This window comes from Panthera pardus, unplaced genomic scaffold (assembly GCF_024362965.1).
Source record: "Panthera pardus isolate Hobbes unplaced genomic scaffold, ASM2436296v1 HiC_scaffold_8, whole genome shotgun sequence".
NCBI lineage: Eukaryota > Metazoa > Chordata > Mammalia > Carnivora > Felidae > Panthera > Panthera pardus.
In genome coordinates this window covers 145,509,121-145,533,154 of record NW_026527013.1, presented here as the reverse complement: position 1 = coordinate 145,533,154, position 24,034 = coordinate 145,509,121, and the positions used below count along the sequence as shown (strand labels likewise).

General features: G+C 36.7%; 1 protein-coding gene across 4 annotated transcripts in view; it reads right to left on the bottom strand.

Annotated features, from left to right (window-relative positions):
* The window catches only part of KLHDC10 (kelch domain containing 10), a 59,446-nt gene that overhangs the window by 14,619 nt on the left and 20,793 nt on the right, over window positions 1-24,034 (bottom strand). For 2 of the 4 annotated variants that reach the window (XM_019452737.2, XM_053898271.1), the window contains exons 2-3: window positions 16,100-16,186; window positions 508-729 (exon numbers count right to left, since the gene is read on the bottom strand). In XM_019452737.2, the coding sequence (XP_019308282.1) occupies window positions 508-729; window positions 16,100-16,186 (309 nt within the window). The remainder of the gene's footprint in view (window positions 1-507; window positions 730-16,099; window positions 16,187-24,034) is intronic. The other 2 variants (XM_019452739.2, XM_053898272.1) reach the window with 1 other exon arrangement.

The window sequence follows — 24,034 nt, the reverse complement described above, 5'->3', positions numbered from 1 at the left end:
GTCGATGGACATACCTGGGCTCTTTCCACTCAGTTTCTCATTTGTACAATGGCAGTAATTCTAGTTTGTGCATTACGTAGACGTCGTTAGGTAAACAGATACTACACGTGAAGTACTTTGTTCAGAAGCTATCATTGCCATTATAAGCCCCATCTGTTGATCTTCTACTACATTGTGCTTAGCATACATACATATATATGAAACTTTATAGTGAACCCTCTGAGATATTACTAATCCCAGTTTACAGGTAAGGAACTTGACGCTAAAACTCATCAAGCAAGCAAATGGTACACAGCTAGATTTAAACTCAGGACTATCCAACTGCCAAGTGATTCTGAATCACCATGCTATAGTATTACCATAGTGAAAAGTCTACCCATTAACAGGGTTTAATCATATTACAGTATTATTATAAATTATGAACAAAAAACACGCGGCACTGAACCTGTTCTCACAGACATTGCTTAATTATGAAAGAGTCAAAAGTTCAGGACGGCTTGCACTCACGTGACATAGATGCCAATTCCCGGGGCATGTAGCCATCTGTGCCCATCTGGTGCCAGACTCCTGTAGCAAAATGATACCTCCAAAGCTCCCTGAAGAGAGGATAGTCTTCATTATCTGGCCCTCCAGATTCATCGTAATCTGGGTTATAACCTCCAAACACATAGAGGTTGGTATTATCTGCCACACAACGATGTCCACTTCGTGCTGGTGGAGGTCTGTGGCCTAGGAAAGAAGAGGACAGTCTTCCACAGATGGCCAAGCAGATTAAAAACACAAACAAAATTTGGTCATAATCATTTTAGCTTTAAGAGGGGATGGGGAAGATTTATAACGTGGATTTACTTTTTATTTGCTTAGGTTATTTTAGACATTCGCACATACTACTTAAGATAATTTTAAGGAGCTAGTCTCCATTTCTATTTCATACAACTACTTTCAGATTTTGGAAACTGTAAAAAAATTTTTTTCCAAGGGAGGAAAAATAGCATTATAAACTCAAGAAAATGGCTGACAACTTGAAATTTGCAAGAGAAGGAGGAGGGGTTTAATAATCCAAAAGCTAACAGGACAAATTTTCTTATTGCCTTAGAGGAGAACAAAAACACAGGCCAACTAAATTAAACTGAAAATATTAGAGAACTACATAAATATAATCACAAATGTGAATGAGTCATGTATAAATAAAAATACACACACATAAAACCTATGATTTGTCCACAGTATATAATTACACACTTAAAAAGAAAACTGGCTTTCAAAGAGTTATAGCAAAATTTAGAATTTAAATCCCACTCCAGACATTATGGCAGTCAACAAAAAATATCCTTATACTTATCTCAAAGAGCATCTTTCACCCTATTAAGAGCTTTACTAAGGAAAGCTATTTCTACAATTGATATTTGAAAGCTTTCTGAAGCTTTCTGTAATTTCTGAAATTATATCACCTAGTTCACTAAAAACGACTTCACAATTATTTTAGAGTAAAAAAACCCTAAAATTTTATATGGTTTCTATTATCCTTACAATTGTTTATACAAGTCTACACAAACCCTTACATAGCTATAGAACCAAAGACGCTTAAATAACATATTGGATAGAATAAGAAGCTACTATAGTTGTCTGTTACCTTAAGGACTTATCTAATTTCTTATATTAGGAACAGGCACTAGTATAATGTTAATTAATATTTAGGACGATGCTAGGCACCTAACAAACTTCTGTCATATAAAAAAACATTTATTATCAACCTAACATAAGCCTTATATATATATATTCTTAATCAAAATCCCACTTCCTAAGGTATAGTTTTAAATAAGAACTGAAAAGAAATTGCACAGATCTAAGAGAAACTAAAAAACTAATGAACCATGAATCACCGAATCACTCAACTCCGACCTGTTAGTCCTGCTTGAGAATCTTTGATGGTTCCTTCCTGTTCAAGTACGGAGTGTTCAACTAGTGATTTAGGGCCTCTGATGACCTCACTTTGTCCTGATCTCTCACACTCCTGCCTGTTTAAGTTTGTCTCCCTGCTTGGAAAGGCGAGTGCTTCCCTTAGACCTTGGCCTGGCCTCCTACCCTTCAATGCCTCCTTGTGGAAATGCCTCCAAGTCCAGCCCTTACAGCTTTCTCACCAATAAAACCCTAGGGCCCTTACAGTTCAGCACCCTTCAATTCAAATGATAGGATATGCACTTTCTACAAGATTATGTAAACACATGAATATATTAGGCAATCTAGAATCAGTTAGAAAATTGACTCATGAGCCGTGATTTACCTCAAGTGAAGAACTCAATTTCTCTTTCTAGGAATCTTGAAATACAGAAAGTGTGGTGTGGAAGAAACAGCAAAGGCTCCTACAAATATCTAGATTTGAATCCAGGTTTTTTTCTAACTGCTACCTTGAGCAAGTCACTGACCCTCACTGAGTCTCAGCTTCCTCATCTGCATAAGGGGGTATTATTCTTGTACCTCACAGATTTTTCATACTGCTATTAAAATGTTTATTAATAAAGTTTTATTTTAATGTTTATTTATTTTTGAGAGAGAGAGACAGAACGCACACGAGCAGGGGAGGGGCAGAGAGAGAGGGAGACACGGAACCTGAAGCAGGCTCCAGGCTCCGAGCTGTCAGCACAGAGCTTGACGTGGGGCTCGAACTCATGAACTGTGAAATCATGACCTGAAGTCGGGCACAACTGACTGAGCCACCCCGGCGCCCCTAAAATGTTTATTGGTTTAGATATGAATCTTCAACGTATCTGCAAGCTATTTGAAGAGAGAGAAATGTACTTGTATTCATCTTTCTAGCACCAAGCCTAAGGCACACAGAAAACACTAAACAAAAACTTACAAATTTAATTCTTCTCTACTCATTTTGTTAATGGTTTTTCTCCTCCAAATAGGTTATAAGCTCCTCAAGGGGAAAGGTCATGTGTAACAATTATTCCGTACTACCTCCAACACCTAAAACAGCTGGAGATATTTAAGGTACTAGAAGTTTCACTGATTTTAAGTCAGAGTAAACAATGACAGGGACGCTCAAAACAGTCCAGCTCTCAGTGGACTTTGATATAATTATACTTAAGAGATATACGATTTGGGGGGCAGGAGTTGGGTTACACAACGGTCTTCTCAAAATATAAATGTTTCTAAAAATTAGTGAGACAAATTTAGGGGCACCTGGGTGGCTCAGTCGCCCGAAGTCCGACTTCGGCTCAGATCGTGATCTCACAGTTCATGAGTTCAAGCCCCACACTGGGCTCACAGCTGTCGGCACAGAGCCAGCCTCAGGTCCTCTGTTCCCTTCTGTCTCTGCCCCCCCCCTGCTTGTTCTCTCTCTCTGTCTCAAAAATAAATAGTATTTATTAAAAATAAATATTTATTGAAAATATGTATATTTTAAAAATATATAAATAAATAAAAATTAGTGAGGCAAATTTAAAGAAAAAACAGAATTGCCGTGGTCAGCAGATGGGAACTCTAAGAATCTCTATAACGTCACTCACTTTATTACCTGCAGTCAACAGACAATTTTTTAAAACTGCTTTTGGACAGAAAGGACATACAGTCTATTCTAGGATTTTCTCTAAATGGCTGTACAGCAGATACTCCATTATAAGTTTATTGGCAACTATTTTTGTGACAACTATAACTCAAATGTATGAAAGGTTGAGGAGTTAGTGAAAAGACAGTTTTAGATTTATCCACTCGTTCATTAAGCCAAAAATATTATCAGATACTTGCTATGTACCAGGTACTGTGTAAGATGCTGGGGATACAGTGATAGAGAATGGAGACACCATAACCATTTCTGTCCTTTAGAGCTTGTAAAGGCTAGTCCTACACTGTCCAATGCAGTAGCCACTAGTCATATATTAATGTTGAGCATTAATTAAATCAATCAATCAATCAATTAATTAATCAATCAACATTAATGTTGAAATGAGGATGGTCCAAACTGAGATATGTTCTAAATGTAAAATGCCCACTGGATTTCAAAGACTTAATACCCATAAATGAATGTAAAATTACAAATTTTCGTATTGAATACATGTTGAAAAATTTTTTATATCCTGAGTTAAATAAAAGTATTATTAAAATTAATGTTGCCTGCCTTTTACATTTTTTTTTTGCTTTGAAATTTAGAAACAAATTTTATTTAAGATCTGAAATACAATTCCTAAAATATCAACTTCTCCAGAAAACCGTGGCTACACAATAATGCATTGCCTCTATCATGTTAGAACGTGCATTAGACTCAAATACAAAAACCATGAAACAAACCACCATCCTTCAACAATTTGAGCAGAGAGAGAGGGCCTAAGGAACAACATCGATGGACTTGCAGAGGATGGGCTGTTTTACTTCAAGCACCATAAAAAAAAAATTAAAAAAAAATTAAAAAAAAAGAGCACAAATGGCCTTTTACATTTTTAATGTGGCTACTAGAAATTTTTAAATGTTGTGGTTCACGTAACATTTCTATTGAACAGGGCTGGTCTAACTCAATTGCTGGCTTTTGTAAGTAATTTCATTATCTATGCAAATTAAACTGTTGGGTAAAGAGCATCTGATCAATTTTTGATAAATATTAAACATCCTGTCAAGAAGTCTGATAGCCGGGAGTGAAGAGGTTACTCTTCTTTCTCTTTGGTCAGTAACTAGAGATTTCTTTGTACATATTTATAGCCCAAGAGTGACTAACATATCAGAAAGTCAAATTTTATTTTGAATAAATCATGGGAGTTTGTCAGGGATAATGTCATGGAGACTAAGCATTGATTTTCATTATGTGGGATATAGCATAGGCTCATCAACTTGACCGAAATAAAATCAGGTTTTAGATTGTTAAATAGTTCTCTGAATCCTCCCCCAAATTCTCCACGTGTAAATCCCACCTTCCTAAAAATGACCTGCTACTATTAAAATCACCCAGAGAACTAGGTTACCTGATTCAGGAACTTCCACTAGAAAATGTAAAAAACTCCAACGTGAACTTGTGTGCAGAGGTGAACTTCTAATATCCAGAAGGCAACCTCCAGCTAAGGCAGTGTGCACCTACGATGTCCGAGCCATCTTCTCTTCTGTGTGCTCACCCTGTCACAACAACTTGCTGTTTACCCCAGGGACTAAGCAGGAGCTTATGGTAACCAGGGAAATGGGCTTTAGTTTCCAGCCTAGAGGAAGGAAGAAGCTAGCTGTCCCCCATGAGGGGATAGATGATTAGGTTGCTGCTGTTTTCACCATTACAATATTGTAACAAAGCTTCCGTTATGTATATTGAGATGCAAATGTCCCAGTATTTCTGGGTCAAAGGAATATATGCTTTGATCTGTTACAGATGCAATGTTGTCATAGAGCCATACTGCTCTCCAAAAAGACTGGAACAATTTACACTCCAGCAATGATTTCTGGAAGTGCCTATTCATGCTGTCTTCAACCTCTTTCATTTGTGCCCATCAGAATGGTGCAAATTGGTGTCAGGTAATTTGTATTTCCCTGATTTTTACTAGTTCACATGTTTATCAGCCCATTTTATTTCTTCTTTGGGGAACTGCCTGATCACATCCCTTGCCTACTTTTCCATCTACTGAGTTTTCTTCTCACAGGTTTATAGAGATTATTATATTTCTTTCTTCCAGCCTGCTACTTGTCTCAATTTTGTTTATGGTATCTTTTAACAGATGGAAGTTTTCGTCTGAATCTTTCAATCTTTTCTTCTAAGGTTTCTTTGCAAAAAGAAACAAGGCTGCTCTGTATCTCATTTATTTCTAAATCATTATAAAATTATAAAAAATTCCCACTTACTTCTAGTAATTTTATAGTTTTGGCTTTTTATATTCAGAACCTGAATACATCCAGAACTTATTTTTGTGTATTATATGAGGTAGGGCTCTAACTGTTCCTCTCAAATGGATAGGCTGTTGCCCCCAAACCATTTATGGAAAGCCACCTCTTCTATACTGAATCGAAATATCACCTTTATCAGACACGAAATTGACATGTTCTAGAGTAGAATCAGGAAAATCCCAATTATCCAGGTCTAATCACAAATTTAGACACAAAATCGATTACTCTTTAAGAATGCACACAATCAATACAAAGCAAAACCACAAAATCTTAATGGCAAAAGCTTGCAAATAAAATAGCATATTAACATTTATTGCTTAATAAGTCTATTACTTACAAGATGTAGCCACCTCTAAATGTTCTATCAAATATGTGTGGGGAGGCCATTAAAAAAATAAGAACTTTTACCGCTAAAAGTATTAGCTGGTTATAAATATCAAATAGCTAAAGGATAAATTGTTTAACTGGTCACTTTTTTCCAAATGTGAAGCTTTCCATTACCTCTGCCGGAGAAGACAGGTCTTCTGTTGTACACCTGGAAACCTGACAGGAAATCCAAGGAAGACTGAGCCAGCTAGCTCCCGCCCCTGACCAGCAACCAGACCTTTTTACTACTCCCAGAGTCCAAGCTGCTCAGGCAAAAGCAACCCATTCATATCAGCATGCAATATCACTTAGTTGTGTAAGCATTTCCTACCAAAGAGACTCTATGCCCTATACGAGATGTGTATGTAAATATTTGGCTTCTCAGGGCAGAGTAATCTTTAGCGTCTAAGATGGCAGCAATAAAATAAATTCGCTTTGACAGGTTCTGGTGTTATCATGAGTTAGTTTCAAGTGCTGAGCACAGCATACTTGAGACAGCAGTCACACTGTTCTAGGGATCAGTGGCCATGGGCTTCTGGGATCTGTTCAATTCCACTGTCTATTCCTATACCATTATCACACTGTCTTAATTATGTTAGCTTTGAAGTATCAATCGACATCTAGTAGGAAATTCCCTTTTGTGTTACTTTTTCATAAACCTCTTGGCTGTTCTTCTCCATTACTCATGTAATGAATTTTGAAATCAGTTTGTTAAAAACCTATAAGAAGTTCTTTGGTATAAGACACCATCTTATACAGATGATCAAAGTTAACGGGGTCATAATGGGACAAATCAACACCATGTGCAATGAGACGAGCACAGCATGACTTCAGAGTATTCCTACCAAAAATGCATTAAGCTGAATGTAAGGGACACTGCACAATATAACTAGTGTTTACTGTTCAAAAATATCAACATCAAGGCTGAAGATGAGAACTGAACGCAACACGTGATCTGGGATTTTCTTTTACTAAAAAGGATATCATCGGAATAATTGGCAAAATCTGAAAATAAGGTCTGTAAATTAGATACTAGTGTTAATTTTATCCATTACTTATAGTTTCCTATTTTGTGTACGAGTCTGCAAAGAGACTACTTGTTTTTTAGGAAAAGACACAAGTATTTAGGGGCAAAGGGGCATGATGTCTGTAGCTTACCCTCAAAAACGGTTCAAACAAACAATATGTATGTATATGTATACATGTGTTATACATATAGAAAGGGGGGGGGAATGGGCGAGGAGAGGAGAGAGAGAGAAGAGAGGGAATAGGATAAAGCAAATGTGATCAAATATTAACATTTGGAGAATCTGGGCAAAAGGGATAGAATTTTTTACCATTCTTGTAGCTTCTCTGTTGAATCTGAAATTATGTCATGAAGGAACATAATCTCTAGCCTTTTATCCTCATCTTTTTTGATAGTCATCAGTAGTTTCATTGTTTTTATTTCTAAGTACTTTACAAATTTCCATATAATTGTGACTAGATATCTTTTATTTTCTAATTTGTTGCTGTTACTATATAGGAAAGTAATTTATCTTTGCAAGTTTAAATTTTATCCAGCCAACTGTCTGAACTCTAGTATTAGTTATCATTATCTTGAATTTTACAGTAGACAATGATATATATGTTATTAATGACAACTTTCTGCTTTCTTTCCAATATATGTACCTTTTATTTTTTTCCTTGTCTTCTATTGTATTGGCTGAAACCTCCAGAATAAGGTTGAAGAGTGAGGATGATAGTAAGCATTTTTGTCTTATTTTTACTTTTTTTTTTTCAGTATATGAAGTTTATTGTCAAATTGGTTTCCATTATTTTTACTTTAATGAAGATATTGGTAATGTTTCACCATTATGTATACTTGCGGCTGGTTTCTTTTTTAACAATTTTTTTGAGAGAGCATGAGTGGGGGAGGAGCAGAGAGAGAGGGAGACAGAGGATCCAAAGTAGGCTCTGCACTGGCAGCAGAGAGCCTGATGTGGGGCTCGAACTTGCAAACTGCAAGATGATGACCTGAGCTGAACGAAGTCTGATGCTTAACTGACTGAGTGGGCCACCCAAGGTGCCCCTACAATTAACTGGGTTCTTATAGATAGCCTATCAATAAAATAAATTTTCCTTTTTTCTTGGATGCCTGCAAATGTTCCCTGCCAGGAATGGGTATGATTTTTTTAAATAAAATTTTTACTGAAATGTAACATAGAGAAAATTGCATAGGAGAGTACAGCTTGGTGCATTTAACATTTAACAAAATGAACACACTGAGAATCAAAGTTTATAAAATGCTTTTTTTGATATCAAGAAAAGCTTGTTTTCCCACTTTTCTGATTTTATTGAAATAGTTAAGCTTTCTTATTTTCCTTTCCTTTTTTCCTAGGCAGATCTTCATCCTATAACCTCTAATAATTTTTAAAACCCACAAACTTTGGTTTTTCTAACAATATTAAGAATAAACCACATGTGGAAAGGAAGCTGGCTATTAACAGCGTTTACTTCTGCAGAGGGGAATAAAGTGGAGAATAAAGATATAAAGTAGGACCTTTGCTTTTTTAATTTAATCTCTTTCACTGTGAAATATAACACATGTACAGAACACATAAAACTATAAATGTGTAGCTTAACAAATTATCAAAAAGGCAATATGTAATCATCACCCAGGTCAAACTACTGAATACTGGCAGCGCTGAGACACCCCTTACCTGCTTCTTTTGGTCACAACTCCATCCATCCCACCTCCTTCACTTCTAGAGGAAATATATTTCCCGATTTTTATGGCAACTATTAAACTTGCTTTCTTTTAAAGGCTTTATCATACCTAAGTTTGCATTCCTAAACAGTATTGTTTATTTTGGCCTAAATTTGAATTGTATTTAAAAAAAAAATTTTTTTTAATGTTATTTTTGAGACAGAGAGTAAGGAGGGGAGGGGCAGAGAGAGAGGGAGACACAGAATGCGAAGCAGGCTCCAGGCTCCGAGCTGTCAGCACAGAGCCTGATGTGGGGCTCAAACCCACAGACCGTGAGATCATGACCTGAGCCGAGGTTGGACGCCTAACCGACTGAGCCACCCAGGTGCCCCTGAATTGTATTTTAATAGAATGATATATAGTATGTATTCTTTCTGGGCTCTTTCTTTCATAACTAAGTTTCTGAGATTCATGCATGTTGTTGGGGTGAATTAGTCTGTTCATCTCCATTGCCAAATAGTATTACTTTGTGTGAATATATACCATGATTTATCCACTCTATGTTGTGTGAATGGTGATTTGGGTTGTTTCAAATTAGTGGTTCTTAATGCTGCTATAAACATTTTTGTACAAGTTTTCAGGTGCACAGGGGTCAGTTTGTAGGCTATAAATCTAGAAATGTAATTTCTGAGTCACAGTGTAAATCTTTACCTTTACTAGATAAGGCCTAACTGTTTACAAAATAGTTGGTATTGTCAGTCTTTTTAATTTAGCAATTCCTAAAGGTTTGTAGACCTCTTTTCATCATGGTTTTAATATGCATTTGTGTCTGCGGTGCCTAGGTGGCTCAGTGGATCAAGCATCTGACCTCGGCTCAGGTCATGATCTCGCAGTCTATAAGTTCGAGCCCCGCGTCAGACTCTGTGCTGACAGCTCTGAGCCTGGAGCCTGCTTTGGATTCTGTGTCTCCCTCTCTCTATGCCCCTCCCCGCTTACACTCTCTTTCTCAAAACTAAACATTGAAAAAATATGCATTTGTCTCATTACCTTTTTTTATTTATTGACCAACTGGATTTTTCTTTGGGAAATGCCTGCTCAAGCTTTTAATACATTCTTCTATTGAGATGTCTATTTTCTTCTTACTAATCTGTTAAGTTTGTTATATATGCTTGAGATAAGGACGTTCACTTTTCACCCTCCTATGTACTTCCGTATTATTTGAGTTTTAATAAACCCATATTACACCTGTAAATTCTAAAACAAAAAATCAGATGATCTTAAGCAGTTTCACTTTCTCCTTACCCCCAATTTGTTTAAATCACCTGAAATGCCACAGAATGTTATTTACAGGTATATCTATCTATCTATCCACACACACACACATAAACATGCACACATACACATATTTATATTATCCTGTTTTTAGTTACAGAATGTTGTATATGTAACATATATACACACACATACATACACATACACGCATTTATATTATACTTCTACATTTTTATAAATCTTTTCTTAAAAATCAAACTAGGCTTCATAGCCCCTTTATCTGGACACAACTTTAAGTTTTACTGGTTTCTTTGCACACTGTTGCTTTCTATATCCAAATCTCCCTCTTTCTTGGATTTGTTTTCATTTTACTGGGAGTATCTCTTCAAAGTAATTTTCCAAAAAGGGTGTGTATGGTAAACTTTCAGAATTCTCATTTATTTTGACCCCCACATAAACATTAGTGAGGCTGGGTGCAGAGTTTCTGTTCAAAATAATTTTCTCTTAGAACACTGAAGCTACTTCTCTTCAAGCAAATCATGTTGCAGGTGAGAAATGCAACACCAGTCTTTCCATGTAAACTATTTTCTGTCTCTGGAATCATAAGGAGTCCACCCATGTACAGATAGAAGCTTTCGTTTGTGTTCTTCCTGCTTGTTCCTTGGTGGCCCCTTCATAGCCTCTTCATTTTAGGGAAATATTCTCCATTTCTTTATTTTCTCCCTTCCATTGTCTGCTCTTTTCTTCTGTAACTCTACAAAATGAATATTGACCACTTAGATTTGTCCCGACAGTATGAGTTTCTCTCATGTATTTTCTCTTTCGGTCTTCTTGCCTTATGGTCTCCACATTTCCTCTTTTATTTTTGTAAAAATTGGTCTTAAGACTATTATTGACCACTCCAACTGCATTTTTATTTCAGCAATCGAGACTTCAACACAGAGGTGCCTGAGTGGCTCAGTCAGGTAAGTGGCCAACTCTTGATTTCAGCTCAGGTCATGATCTCATGGTTCGTGAGATCGAGCCTCATGTCAGGCTCTGTGCTGACAGAGAGTACAGCCTGCTTGGGATTTTCTTTCTCCCTCTTTCTGCCCCATGCTTGCATGTGCTTGCTCTCTCTCTCTCTCTCTCTCTCTCTCTCTCTCTCAAAATAAATAAATATAAACATTTTTTTAAAAGACTTCAACACAGAACTAATTCTTTAATCATTCCTTTTTCTCACGGCAGTTGGTTTTTAATTTATGGGCCCAATTCACTCTTGATTCTGAGGAAACCTCCTATGATCAGAACTTCCTAAAGTTCCATTCCGCTTCCTCATTATCTCTGTTTTTCCCACGTCAGCTATTTGTTCATCTTAGTCATCCTCTTTCAAGGTTAGTCTCCTGCAAATGTCTGATGGGCCTGGATCACCTATTTATATTAGTAAGTGAAGGACCACATGGGTTAGTAACTGTAAGAGGCATGGGTTTCCTCAACAGTTGTATTACTCTGTCTCCAAGACTCCAAATGAGAGGTCTCTTTCACTGTGGGTCTCTGCAGGTAAGTGGTGCAGTGGAGGTACACTGACAGACAGGTTTCCCTTTCGAAAGAAGCTGAGAAAAGGTAAGCAGTTTTGCCTTAGGATTGCCAGAATAAGGCCGTATTTTGACGGTAGGGTCCTTCAATGTACGTCAATCCCGGATTGAGTTCCCTTTCTTTTCCTGCTCCTGTTCCACCCTCCTCACCCATCTATTGTGGAGGCACACTACCTAAAGCTCTGCTTTGTGCTCCCACTCTCTCTCCAGTCCAAGTCCATGGGAACAGGGCCTGCTCAACCATCCCCAAAGCAAATCCCCTAACTCCACCTGAAGAGCTGTTCTCGTAGCTTTATCCTAGGAACTAAAGCTGTTGCCAGAGCTCTGTCTATAGAGAGACGGAAGAAGGGAAGTGACTGTTTTGGAGGAAGTCCCTTAATTATTTGCCTTGATGTTCCATTTTTCCTAAACCTGCTCCCTACTGCCACACTTGCAGACTCTAGGCTTGGAGTTTCAGTAAAGAGGCCCTATGGAGAATTCTCTGACTTCAGCATGCAGCCGGAGCACCTATTTTGAGTTCCATGTTACTGTTTTGGTTTCTCGATCAATAAAATTCCAACTGCTTTCTATTACCTCGAAATTCCTTAGACTTTCTGGTATCATCAAATAATAATGAAAGCAGCTAACATTAATTCGACATTGGCTAAATATAAAAACTCCAAGTACTTGGCACACATTACCTCTCTCGGTCCTCACAATAACTCTAGAAGGTAGGCACTGCTATCATCATCCTTATTTTACAGATGAGGAAATTGAGGACAAAAAAAAAAAAGAGTAAGGAACTTGCCCAAAGGCACACAGTTGGTAAATGGTGGAGCCTGGATTCAGACATAGATAATTTGGATTCAAAGCCTTTCTTTTCTACAATCACGATTTATTAGTTTTCTTATGTCTGTTTTGTCTTTTGCAATGATATCTAAGAAGTATAGAAAGATAAATGGGTATGTTTAGGCCATCATTTTGTAATGGAAACCCATTGTTTTTATTACACCAATATTGTTTTCACACCACACTTTAATTGGTAGAAATATCTTTCAGAGAAAATGCAGGTTCTAGAGAAGGAATCCAGTGACAGAAAACGAGCCCTTTGAAACTGTTAAATCAGAATCAACAGAGGTAATGCATAGGATTCCCAAAATGAAAGACTTAAAGGTGGCAACTTCAAAAGCATAGATTTTTTTTTAATCTAAGAAAACGATAAATGACAGCATTTTTGTGTTCTCAACAACTCTAGTTTACTGCCACATCACCAGAGAGAAGTTGAGAACATACGAAAATTTTAGTCCCATCCTATTTATTCCCTGACAGTGACCTTAATAATTCAATTCAACTGAAATACATATGATATGCCTACCACTTGCACTGTGCTACAAACTGGAGACAGAGAAATGTCAGGCACTGTCCCACCATCCCTGCCCTTGCAGAGCTTACAGTCTAACGGCAGGCACGGACAAGGAAACTGATGACTGTAATTCAGTGTGATAAGTGCTATGACACAGGCAGGTACACCGAGGGTGCCATCGGGGCAGAGCCAGGCCTTCCCAGGAACTTCCCTGGAAATAACTCTTAACCTGAGGGCTCAAGGATACGTTATTATTGGCTTGGGGAGATTAAACTGAATGTATCATGCTCTCTTCAAATCTGCCCCACTCTCCACCCATTTAACATGGGTAAAGAGCACAAAGGTCCACACAGAAAGCTCCTCCTCTTCAATATTAGTCGAATCAAGTGTCATCAAATTCTACTTCCTTATATTTCAAATCAACTCCCTACTCTCCACTCCTAGTACAACTACCTTCACTGCAGTCTCCATCGTTTCTCACCCCAATAACTGTAATAACCTTGTAATTAATCTTTCAATTAAATATCTTCACTGGTTAAAAACACAAAATGATTCTGAAAACTTCCCTTGGGTTGTGCCCCACTTGATCTGGACCTTCTCCAGCTTCTTCTCTCCTTACTCCTTCCCCCTATGCTGAGCCCCCTACGGTTCTCTGGAGACTATGCTCTGTTTTGCCTAACTGCCTTTCCTTACGCTATGTGGTCCCCATGGTTTGAGATGTTCTCCCTTGCTAACCCTCCCTTGCTAACTAACACCTACTCAGCGTTTAAGTACATCTCTTCTGAAAAGTCATCCTGATGGCCACTCCTCTGTCTGTGCTCCCCACAAGCTGAGTCAGGAGCCTCTTCTGTGCAATCCCATACCATGCTACCTCACCAGGACACTTATCACAAAGAATTACACTCAAATTATTTTCTGTAATTGTTTATCTGATTCTCTGTTATTTAGATACTGAGCTGATACACTGCCTGCTACACAGGAGGCAATCAAGAAATACTAAAAGAATGAAAGAATGAACGAACGAACGGAGAGAGTTAAGTCTGTGAAAGCTGATGAGAGAACCAAAGGAGATAATGGAGAGAAGGACAGAACGCTGGAGAAATGCCCACCTGTAGTGGGTAGGAAGAAAGAAGCTAGTGAAGGAAACAGAATGAACAATCAAAGAGAAGAAGAAAACATCTAGGATTGTACAGGAAAGTAACCCAAAAGAAGAGAAATATTTAAGAAGGTGCAGGTGGTCAACAGCATCAAACACTACAAACAGGTCAAAGAAAGCGAGAACTAAGACAAGACCACTGATTTAGAGGCAGTCACTGGTGACTGATGATGGTGATGCTGGTTTTACTCCCACCTCCCTCTCAGCACAGGCAGAGGCCATCTTCCTAGGCCATTCATTGTTGGAGGCAATTTAGGGCTTACAAAAGAACCGAAGATATGCAACTTACCTGTACTAATCTCTTTTTTCCATGACTGAAGAATGGAAAAACAGAATATTCAAAAGGAAATAAAATCTCACCCTCCAGATATAATGTTGGTTCAGTTTCCTTTGTTTTTTTTTTTTTATGTTTACATTTGTACAAAACTGTATTATATTAAATTCTATATCCTAATTAAACAATTTCTTAATTGTGCTTAAATTTAGTCAGCCCAAGTTAGCCTTCTCATTGTAAATCAATAAATTGGCATTTTAATTTATAAATAGAAAAAAGAAAAAAATGTTATAGAATTAGATGTGCCACTTGTTTGGCCACATATGCAAAAATGGTTTTGTCATATAATATTAAAATTATCTCTTAGTCTGTATCAATAAAATCATTATTCATTCTAAAAGGGAGCATAACACCCTAAGTATCTTATTTTGACCATTAAGTCCAGATTTCATTCTTTCCATGCTGTGGAACATGGCTGCTAAAAATAGATTAGGTACTAGATATAGAAACATCTATAGCAGCTGCAGGATTTTTTTTTTTTTTGTAATAATCTTCAGTCAAAATTAGATATACTGGCTTATAAATAATTTAATAAAGTCTAAATCATCACATTAAGTATGCTTGTCTGACAATTTGCTATACCTAGAAAAACAGTGTGAACCAGTTTTCAACCCTCTTCTGAGATGCTTTTTCAGTATGGAGTATGTTCTGGTAGAAAAAATAAGAAATAGAAGGAATGCAACACTTCTAAAAGTAAGAATTACTAGGTCAAAGGATGTCAACATTTTTAAGGTTTTTTATATCATATAGCCAAACTGAATCCAGATAGGCTGTGTTAACTTTACACTTCCCTCAATATATGAGCTTCACGTCCCCATACTTTTGCCAACACTGGGCATTCTTATTTTTAGCCTTTAGCCAACCTCATACGTGAAAATGAGATCTTATTATTTTAATTATCATGTTTATGTAACAATAGTGAAAATAAGTATTTGTTCATATTTACTGATGCTTCCTTTTTCTGAATTGATTATTCATGTTCTTTTATCTATTTTTCTAGCGGGCATTTGCTTTTAAACTATTGATTTATAAGAGCTCTTTATATATTCATGGTAGTAACCATTTGTTACAAATATTTCCCCCTTTCAATCTATCTTGTTATTTATGGTTTTTGACATAGAGGTTTTTAATTTTTATACTGTCACATAAGTTAATCTTTATTTATTCCTCAGATGATATTTAGAAAGTTCTTTCCCACGCCCATATTTTATAGATTATTCACTCAAAGTTCTCTCTCATATGGCTACAGTGGAATAATACTGATATCAGTTAGATGATTTATTTCTACCACCTAGTACACATTAAGTGTTTCTAACTCCCTAAAACTTACAATTCCAACTCCAACAGTGGTCAATATGAGACACAGGTTTAAAATTAAGTTCTAGACTTTTCTTACTGCAATTTTAGCTGTTTAGACAATTTTTAAAAACCAGAGTTTTGACTTTAGAAAATTCAAAGTTCCCTTTAACCCATATGAAGCACAGATCTCTTGCTAGTTATCACCCACCTCTCAAAAACCTGTTAGGGATCCTTATGATGGGACAGGACTGAATGAAGCGCCTCCTAACTGGGTCCCATCGTATTTTCTTCTTACCTGTTACCACAATCATCAGCAATAAGTCAGACACATACAACACATGGCAAATAATACATAGTTACTGTAGCTATAAAGACAGAAAAACAGGAAACAAAACAATACTTGAATACAGAAAGAAGTGATGTAAAGTAGCATTTAACCCTGTTTTGGAAGTCAAAACAAAATTAAATTAATATACAAGCAGTGATGAAGGTATTCAACTCACCCCCAAAGAATACAAACAATATGTGCACCATTTTTCAGAATTCTGGTTCAACAGAACATGCATTCAATAATCACCAATGCCATCTTGTGGCAAAAATTCACCAGTAGCTTTACAAACAAATTAGAAATTATGACATTTTAAAAAATCAGTGAATGTCAAAAAAGGAGCACTGACTAAAATTAATTCGGCATAATGCAGGCTCCTGTTCTCTTCCGGGTTTGGTATTCTTTTATCGGTTATATGGTTAAGAGTTAATAAAGCAATGGGCACCATTCTTTGAATATGAAATAAGCAGATCTTGCTATAATTAAAATGTCATGGTGACAACCAAATAAAGCAAACATTTAATATCTTGGCACTTCCACTGGGAGAGAGAAAAAAGGAAATTCATCTGCCTTCCAAGGAAGCAAACCAGTTCCATATTAACCCCAATTAAAGCTTGTTTTCTTGTAATATAGTAGAGAAATACAAAGCATTATTGAACTGTTAAAGGAATAATTTTGTCTCTTTCCAAAGTTTTGATAGCTCCCAAAGATGGCTTTTACTGGCAATACAAAAAGTTAACATTTGTATAGAGTTTAAAGTTTCTAAAGAGCTTCCACGCATGTTACCTCATTTGATCCTCACAACAATCCTGTACGGCTTCAACAGTTATTTCATGAGGCATCTGCTATGCCTTGAGCCCTCGGCCAGGCTCTAGCGTAGCGCAAGGATATGTCCCCTACCCTCAACAGCTCTTGGTCTTATGAGGAAGGCAGATGTCTAAACAAACAATTACATTACAGTGAAGTAACTGCCATAACAGTGGCCATAAAGACATTTTGAGAAAGATGTTATCATCTTAATTTTACAAGCCAGGTAGCAAAGCGACTTAACGCCTCACCCAGGATCCAAGCTCAGCCTGACTTTAAAACCTGCCTTCTTTCCACTACACCACACTTCCCTGTCTCATATTCATTAGAAAGCGTATAGGTTTTGGGTTTGGCAGTTGCAAATATACTTAGATGGTCGTCAGCAAGGTTCTGGTACACAAATCCTGTGCGATGAAAAGGCATTACTGGTGCATGCGTTACGCACTTCATACTGTGGAGTAGACAGACTCCTTGGCAAGGGGAAGAATTCTTTGTTTTGCAAAAGGGGTTATCTTTTAATTGTCTAAGTCTTTTAAATCAGCAATGCCCAAATCTTGGTCTACAGACCACTGCTAGGCTAAGGTGAAGATTCACCAGTCCAAAACAAAATGAGAAAAAAGCGGACAAGGTAGTGATTTTTTTTTTTTAAAAAGGAAAATGTTCCATTTAAGTAAATGGCCTGTCCTTTTTTCAGAGATTAGAAATTTTTTTTGATCAAATATGCTTCATTTTATGAGGTGAAGGTTAGAGGAAATGGTTAGTTGGTTTTGGTTGAATTATTCTTTCTTAGAAAAACAGAAAATTTTCAAGTCTATGTGTATCCCCAAAATATACATATACATATATATACATATATATGTATGTATGTGTATATACATATATATATGTATATATATATTTTTTTAATTACAAATTTATGACATCCAAAAGTCTGGAGAATCACAGGTTAAATCAATACAATTTTTGTTGATGACTCAGAAGTCCAACATTATAAACCACACTGTCAAAGGATACATAAGATGTATAAGAAACTTCCCTTGACCTCAAGAAGCTTATATTCTAATTAGGGAGACAAGACAGACACATAAAACAATTAGATAGCAATACAAGACAGAATATAACAAGTGATTAGCTTAAAATTTGACATTTTTATGTATCAAAAGTGTTAAAATGTACATACCCTTTGACCCAGCTATTCCACTTCTAGGAATTTATTCCTAAAGAAACAATCACAGATGCATGGAAAGATGTGTGGACAAAGATACTCACTATGATATTATTCATAATGGCAAAAAATTAGAAACACTTTCAATGTCCAATGATAGGGGGATGGTTAAGTAAGTATGCTAAATAAACATACTTAAATATGTTCATATTTCACACACCACTAAAAAGTATATACAAGAATATTTACTAACATGGGAAAACATTCACAATATATTGCAAACAAAAAAATGCAAGTACAAAATAGTACTAGAGTCTGATACCACATTAGTAAAGAAAAAAGTGCTTGTGTAGATTCACGAAAAATACAGGAAGGATGTACATCAAATTTTAATTGTGGTTAACTTTGGGTGGTTATTATGAATGATTTTTGGATTTTTCTCCTTAATGCTGGTCTTTATTTTCCAAGCTTTCCCATTGAGTAGGCATTACTTTTGGACTGGAAGAAAAATAATACCATATTACTTTAATTTATTTATGCTATGTTAAAAAAATACTGTAAAGAAACATACCAAAGCGTTAACAGTGGTTATGATTAGGGTTGAGGGTTATCATCTCTTTTATATTATCCAAATTTCTAGGACATATTTTATAATGGAAAAACACAAGCAAATTTAGAATGACACTGAGGGAATAACATTGAAAATGACTGAATCAAAGTTATAATAAAAAATGCTTTTGATGTTTTCTCAGAGCTCTGCCAAACATCTTTGGCCTCACTCAGCCGCCAACATGAAGTCTGTCATAGGCATAAGCTAATGTTGAGGTTATTCACACAAGGTAGGCACTGACTTCAGAACCCACGTTTTCTTCCTTCACTCAAAGATCAGAAAAAGAGAGAAACCAGCAATAGAGCAAATATATGCCGTTCCAAATTCATATAGATATGTTCCTGGTCTGAAGTTTTGCTCGTTAAAGCTTTCATTTGTATAAATTCAAACTGCCAATCTTCCTTCGTGATTGCTTCTACTCTTCAAAACAAAAACAAAAAGGATAATTTCTTCAATGATTTCATCAATATTTTATTTTTGCTGATTTTTGTTATTTTTTTAAAGTAATCTCTTCACCCAACATGGAGCTCAAACTCACCACCCCAAGATCAAGAGTCACATGCTCTACCGACTGAGCTAGCCAGGCACCCTTATTTTTTGCTTTTAAATGTTTTTTTTTATTAAATTTATTTCATTATAAAAATGACATAGTCATTGACTGAAATAGGCTATTAGGCCAAGCACATTCTCCTTTCTCCAAAGCCCAGCAAATAACACAAAAGCCATTTTAAATCTTTTTTAATTTTTGAATTTTTTACAAATCCATAATCAAAAGAAAGCAAGAAATGTCTTCGGTGGACTAACACTATCAGGAATCACTGCAACGTGAAAAACATAGTCCGATACACCCAGAGGAGAGGGCTACTGCAAGTGGTCAGAGCAGACCTCGCAGTAAATGAAGCCCAGAGGTGGAAAACAGCAGGAAGAACTGACACAATTTACAGAATTTACAGGTTGGGGGCCAGCACAGAAGTTACAAAGCAGATCAGCCTCTCCCGCTCATTTACCTCTTTGAGTCAACCATTACAGAACAGAGGTATTTGCTCCAGAGGGAAACGGTGGCATCAAAGGAGAGGTGTCCCTCCCCTCCCCGGGTAGGAACAATGACTATAAACACCGGGTCAGACAGACAGGACAGAGCCCTGGGTGGATACTAACTCCCAGGTAGAAGAGGGGACGCTCACACTAAAGAAGACCCTGGCAATGGTGGCTCCATCCTACTTAACATTTCATCTCTCCCCACAACCATTAAAGATCTGCTGCAGCAACAGATGTAATATTCACAGGAAGGCTAACTAGGACTCTCAAATAAAGATGAATAAGCAAAAAACCAAGACTCAGACATGAAAAAGACTCAGGCATGAATGCGACAAACAGAGGAACTCAGACTAAAGAGAGTTAACAAGTTAAATAGAGTAAGACCTTATATCAAGTATAATTAATATCCTCAGAGATATGCAAAGTAATAATACATTTATTAAAAAAAATCAATTGGAACTCTCAGAAATTAAATTTTGATCACCAAACTAAAAAACCTAGGAACTGAAAAGACACAGTTAAACAGCAAACTAAATTACTACAATGAAAGATGGGGCCAAGAAATTCACCAGAATATAGTATAGAAGGAAAAAGAAGTAGAAAGTATTTTCAAAAGTTAAGATATAAAAGAGAACTGAGCAATCTCTACCAAAATTCCAACTGCCCTTTTTCCAGAAATGGACAAGCTAACTGTAAACTTCATATTGAAATGTAAGAAACCGAGAAAACCAAAGCAATCTTGAGAAAGAACTAAATTAGAAGACTCACACTTCCTGACTTCAAAACTTACTACAAAAATACCGTATTCAAAACAACTTAGTACTAGCATAGGATGGACATAGAGATCAGTGGAATAGAATTGAAAGTCCACAATTAAACCCGTACATCTATGGTCAACTGACTTTTGACGAAGGTGACAAGACCACTCAATGGGGAAGAACAGTCTTTTCAACAGATGGTCCAGAATTCTATATCTACTCAAACTCTCAATTGTGAGAGTGAAATTAAGACATTTTTTAATGTACTAGGAAACAAAAATTTTGCTTCTTTCAGACTTCTGGCAAAAGAATTACTCAAAGCTATATACTTGGGGCACCTGGGCAGCTCAGTTGGTTAAGTGTCCGACTCTTGATTTCGGTTCAAGGTCATGATCTCACGCTCCATGAGACTGAGCCCTGTGTTGGGCTTAGCATGTAGTACGAAGCCTACTTGGGATTCTCCCTCTCTCAAATAAATAAACTTAAAAACTTTACTTGGAGCTAAAAAAAATTAATCCAAAAACAACAAACAAGGTACAAGAAAAGAGTAAGGGGGGAAACCAGTAAGATCTTGAAGTTAAGTGCTGATTGGGAAAAGAACAAAACACAAAAGTTTACTAACATTCAAAACTCCAATCTTAGATGATATTGACAGGAATCACTGTGAGGGTAAGAAGGGGGTTGAGAGGAGGGAAAGCAGAAGAATAAAGTCTTTGCCTTGTTTAGAAGAAAGATGCAGAAAGTGATTAATACAGATATTGACAGAAAAACACAAATTTAGGTATTGTGCAAAAAAATTAGTAGGAGTACTAGATGGCTTCACTTCGAACATTTAAGGAAGATATATAACACCCATCTTACACAAATGCTGTCAGAGAATAGAGAAACTCACTTAGGAGACTAATAGAACCTTGATATCAAAATCTGATAAAAACATTAAAAGTAATTACAGGTCACAATCCCTTATAAACAGGCACAAAAATTCCAAACAAAATATTAGCAAATAAAATCAAGCTATATAAAAGGATAATACATGATGATCAAGTAAAATTTCTTCCAAGAATGTAAGAATGATTTAACATTAAAAAATCAGTATAATTCACTATATTAACAAAATAAGGAGAAAAACCACAACATCATTTCAATCGGTGCAAAAAAACCTTTGGATAAAATACCAAACTGCAAAAAAAAAGAAACTTAAGCTCACACAAAAACCTGTACACAAATGTTCATAGTAGCTCCATCAATAATAGCCAAAACCTGGAAACAACCTTCCAATGAATGAGTAATTTAACTGTGGTACATCCATACCATGGCATAAGGCTCAGTATTAATGAACTACTGATATGTGTAACAACTTAGATGGCTCCCAAGGGAATTGTGCTGAATGAAAAAAGCCAATGCCAAAAGTCAATGCCAAAAAGTCAATGCCAAAACTGTAGGACTCCATTTATATAACGTTCTTAAAGTGACAAAATTATAGAGATGGAGACAGATTAGTGGTTGTCAGGGGCTTACCAGGGGAGATGGCTGTGACTATACAAGGGTAACATGAGGAGTCACTGTGATGGATCTGTTCTATATCTTGACTAGGTGGTCACACAAATCTACACATGGGATAAAACTGCCTAGAACTCAATACAAACACACACACAAATGAACGCATGCAAAACTAATGAAATCGAAGTAAGGTCAAACAAGCAGTATCAACGCTGACTTCCTGGTTGTGTTATTACACAATAGTAACACAATGTTATCATTTGGGGAAACTAAACGAAGGGTGTATGGAGCATTCCACATTCTTTCTTACAGTTGCATGTAAATCTACAATATCTCAAAGGAAAAGTATTAAAAACATGACAAAAACTGATTACGTTGATATGGGGCAGACTGCATTCAAAATGCTATGTCTGAAACAATTATAAATATTTTAATAAACCAAACTATTTAACATGATCTAAGAATTCTGATTTAGGTGGCTATGCCATGTGGCATGATCCTATTGCTTTATACAATTCAGTGTCTATAAAGAATTTCAGAAGAGAAGCAAATTAATACTGTATTCAGAATCACTGCACAGTTGTGTAGGTTGCACACTGCACAAGAGCTCCAGGCCAAGTGGCTAAGTGAGGCTAAAATCCAGCCAACACTCTCTACTCCCCAGTGTACTAACAGGACTATGCTTACCTGGAAAAGGCTTTCTTTCTTTCTTTCTTTCTTTTAAGATATTTTGAGAGAGAGAGAGAAAGTGCATGAGTAGAGGAGAGGGGGAGACGGAGGGGGAGACAGAGGGAGAGACGGAGAGAGGGGGAGGGGTGAGAGAGAGAGAGAGAGAGAGAGAGAGAGAGAGAGAGAGAGAATTCAAGCAAGCTCCATGCTCAGCCTAGAGGCCGATGCGGGGCTCAATCCCATGATCCTGGGATCATGACCCGAGCCAAAATCAAGACTCGCAACTAAATAAGCCACCCAGGAACCCCTATTTTTTTTAAGTATACACTCAACGTGGGACTTGAACTCACAACCCCAAGATCAAGACTCACATGGTCAACCGACTAAGCCAGCCAGGTACCCCTGGAAGAGGCATTTTTAAGTAATTTGCATAACAGCACACTTTGGGCTGGCAGTGACCACTTTTTTAAGTAAATGACTTTCTTTTACACTTAGAATTAACATTTATCCAGTGTCTACTCTACTCCTAGCAGTTAAATACACTCATTTTTAAGTTTCTGTCTTTTGCCTCTCAAAGCAAGAAGATCTGAACCCATAATCTTAATTCTGTTGTGTTAGTTGAATACAGGGTATTCTTTTGGAGGCTTTGGATCGGTCTCAAATCCTTTTGGAGACAAAGAGGTATGTAAATCAACACAAACTAAAATATAAATTGGAGTGCTATATTGTACTGTGTATGGCTTAGTCATGGCAGCATTTTACATATACATGTTTGTGTGTGTTTGTGTGTGTGTGTGTGTGTGTGTGTGTGTGTATAAAAACAACTGAATTCCCTTTAATAACAATACTGTTCCAGGACTCATTTAATCCTCACCACATCTGTATGAGACAGATACTATTATGATTCCCAACTTACAGAGGAGGAAACCAAGACAGAGAAATTAAGTAATTTTCCCAAGGTCACTTGGGCAGGCAAATGAAAAATCTGGGATTCAAACCCATGCAGTTTAGATCCAAACCACTCTTAACGACTCTATGATAATGCTCTTAGTCACAATTCAATTCAGCACCTAAGAAATGTGTCTAATAGAGGCATTTGCTAAATACTTGTTGAACAAACGAATGAACAAATGAAAGAACATTAAGGCAAGGACTCTCAACTAAAGGTACATTCTCCCAACCCCTCCAAAGAAGTTGTTCTCCTCTCCCAAGAGTCTGGTGTTACCCGCACCCCCCCCCCACCATATACCATCATATTGCCACCCTTA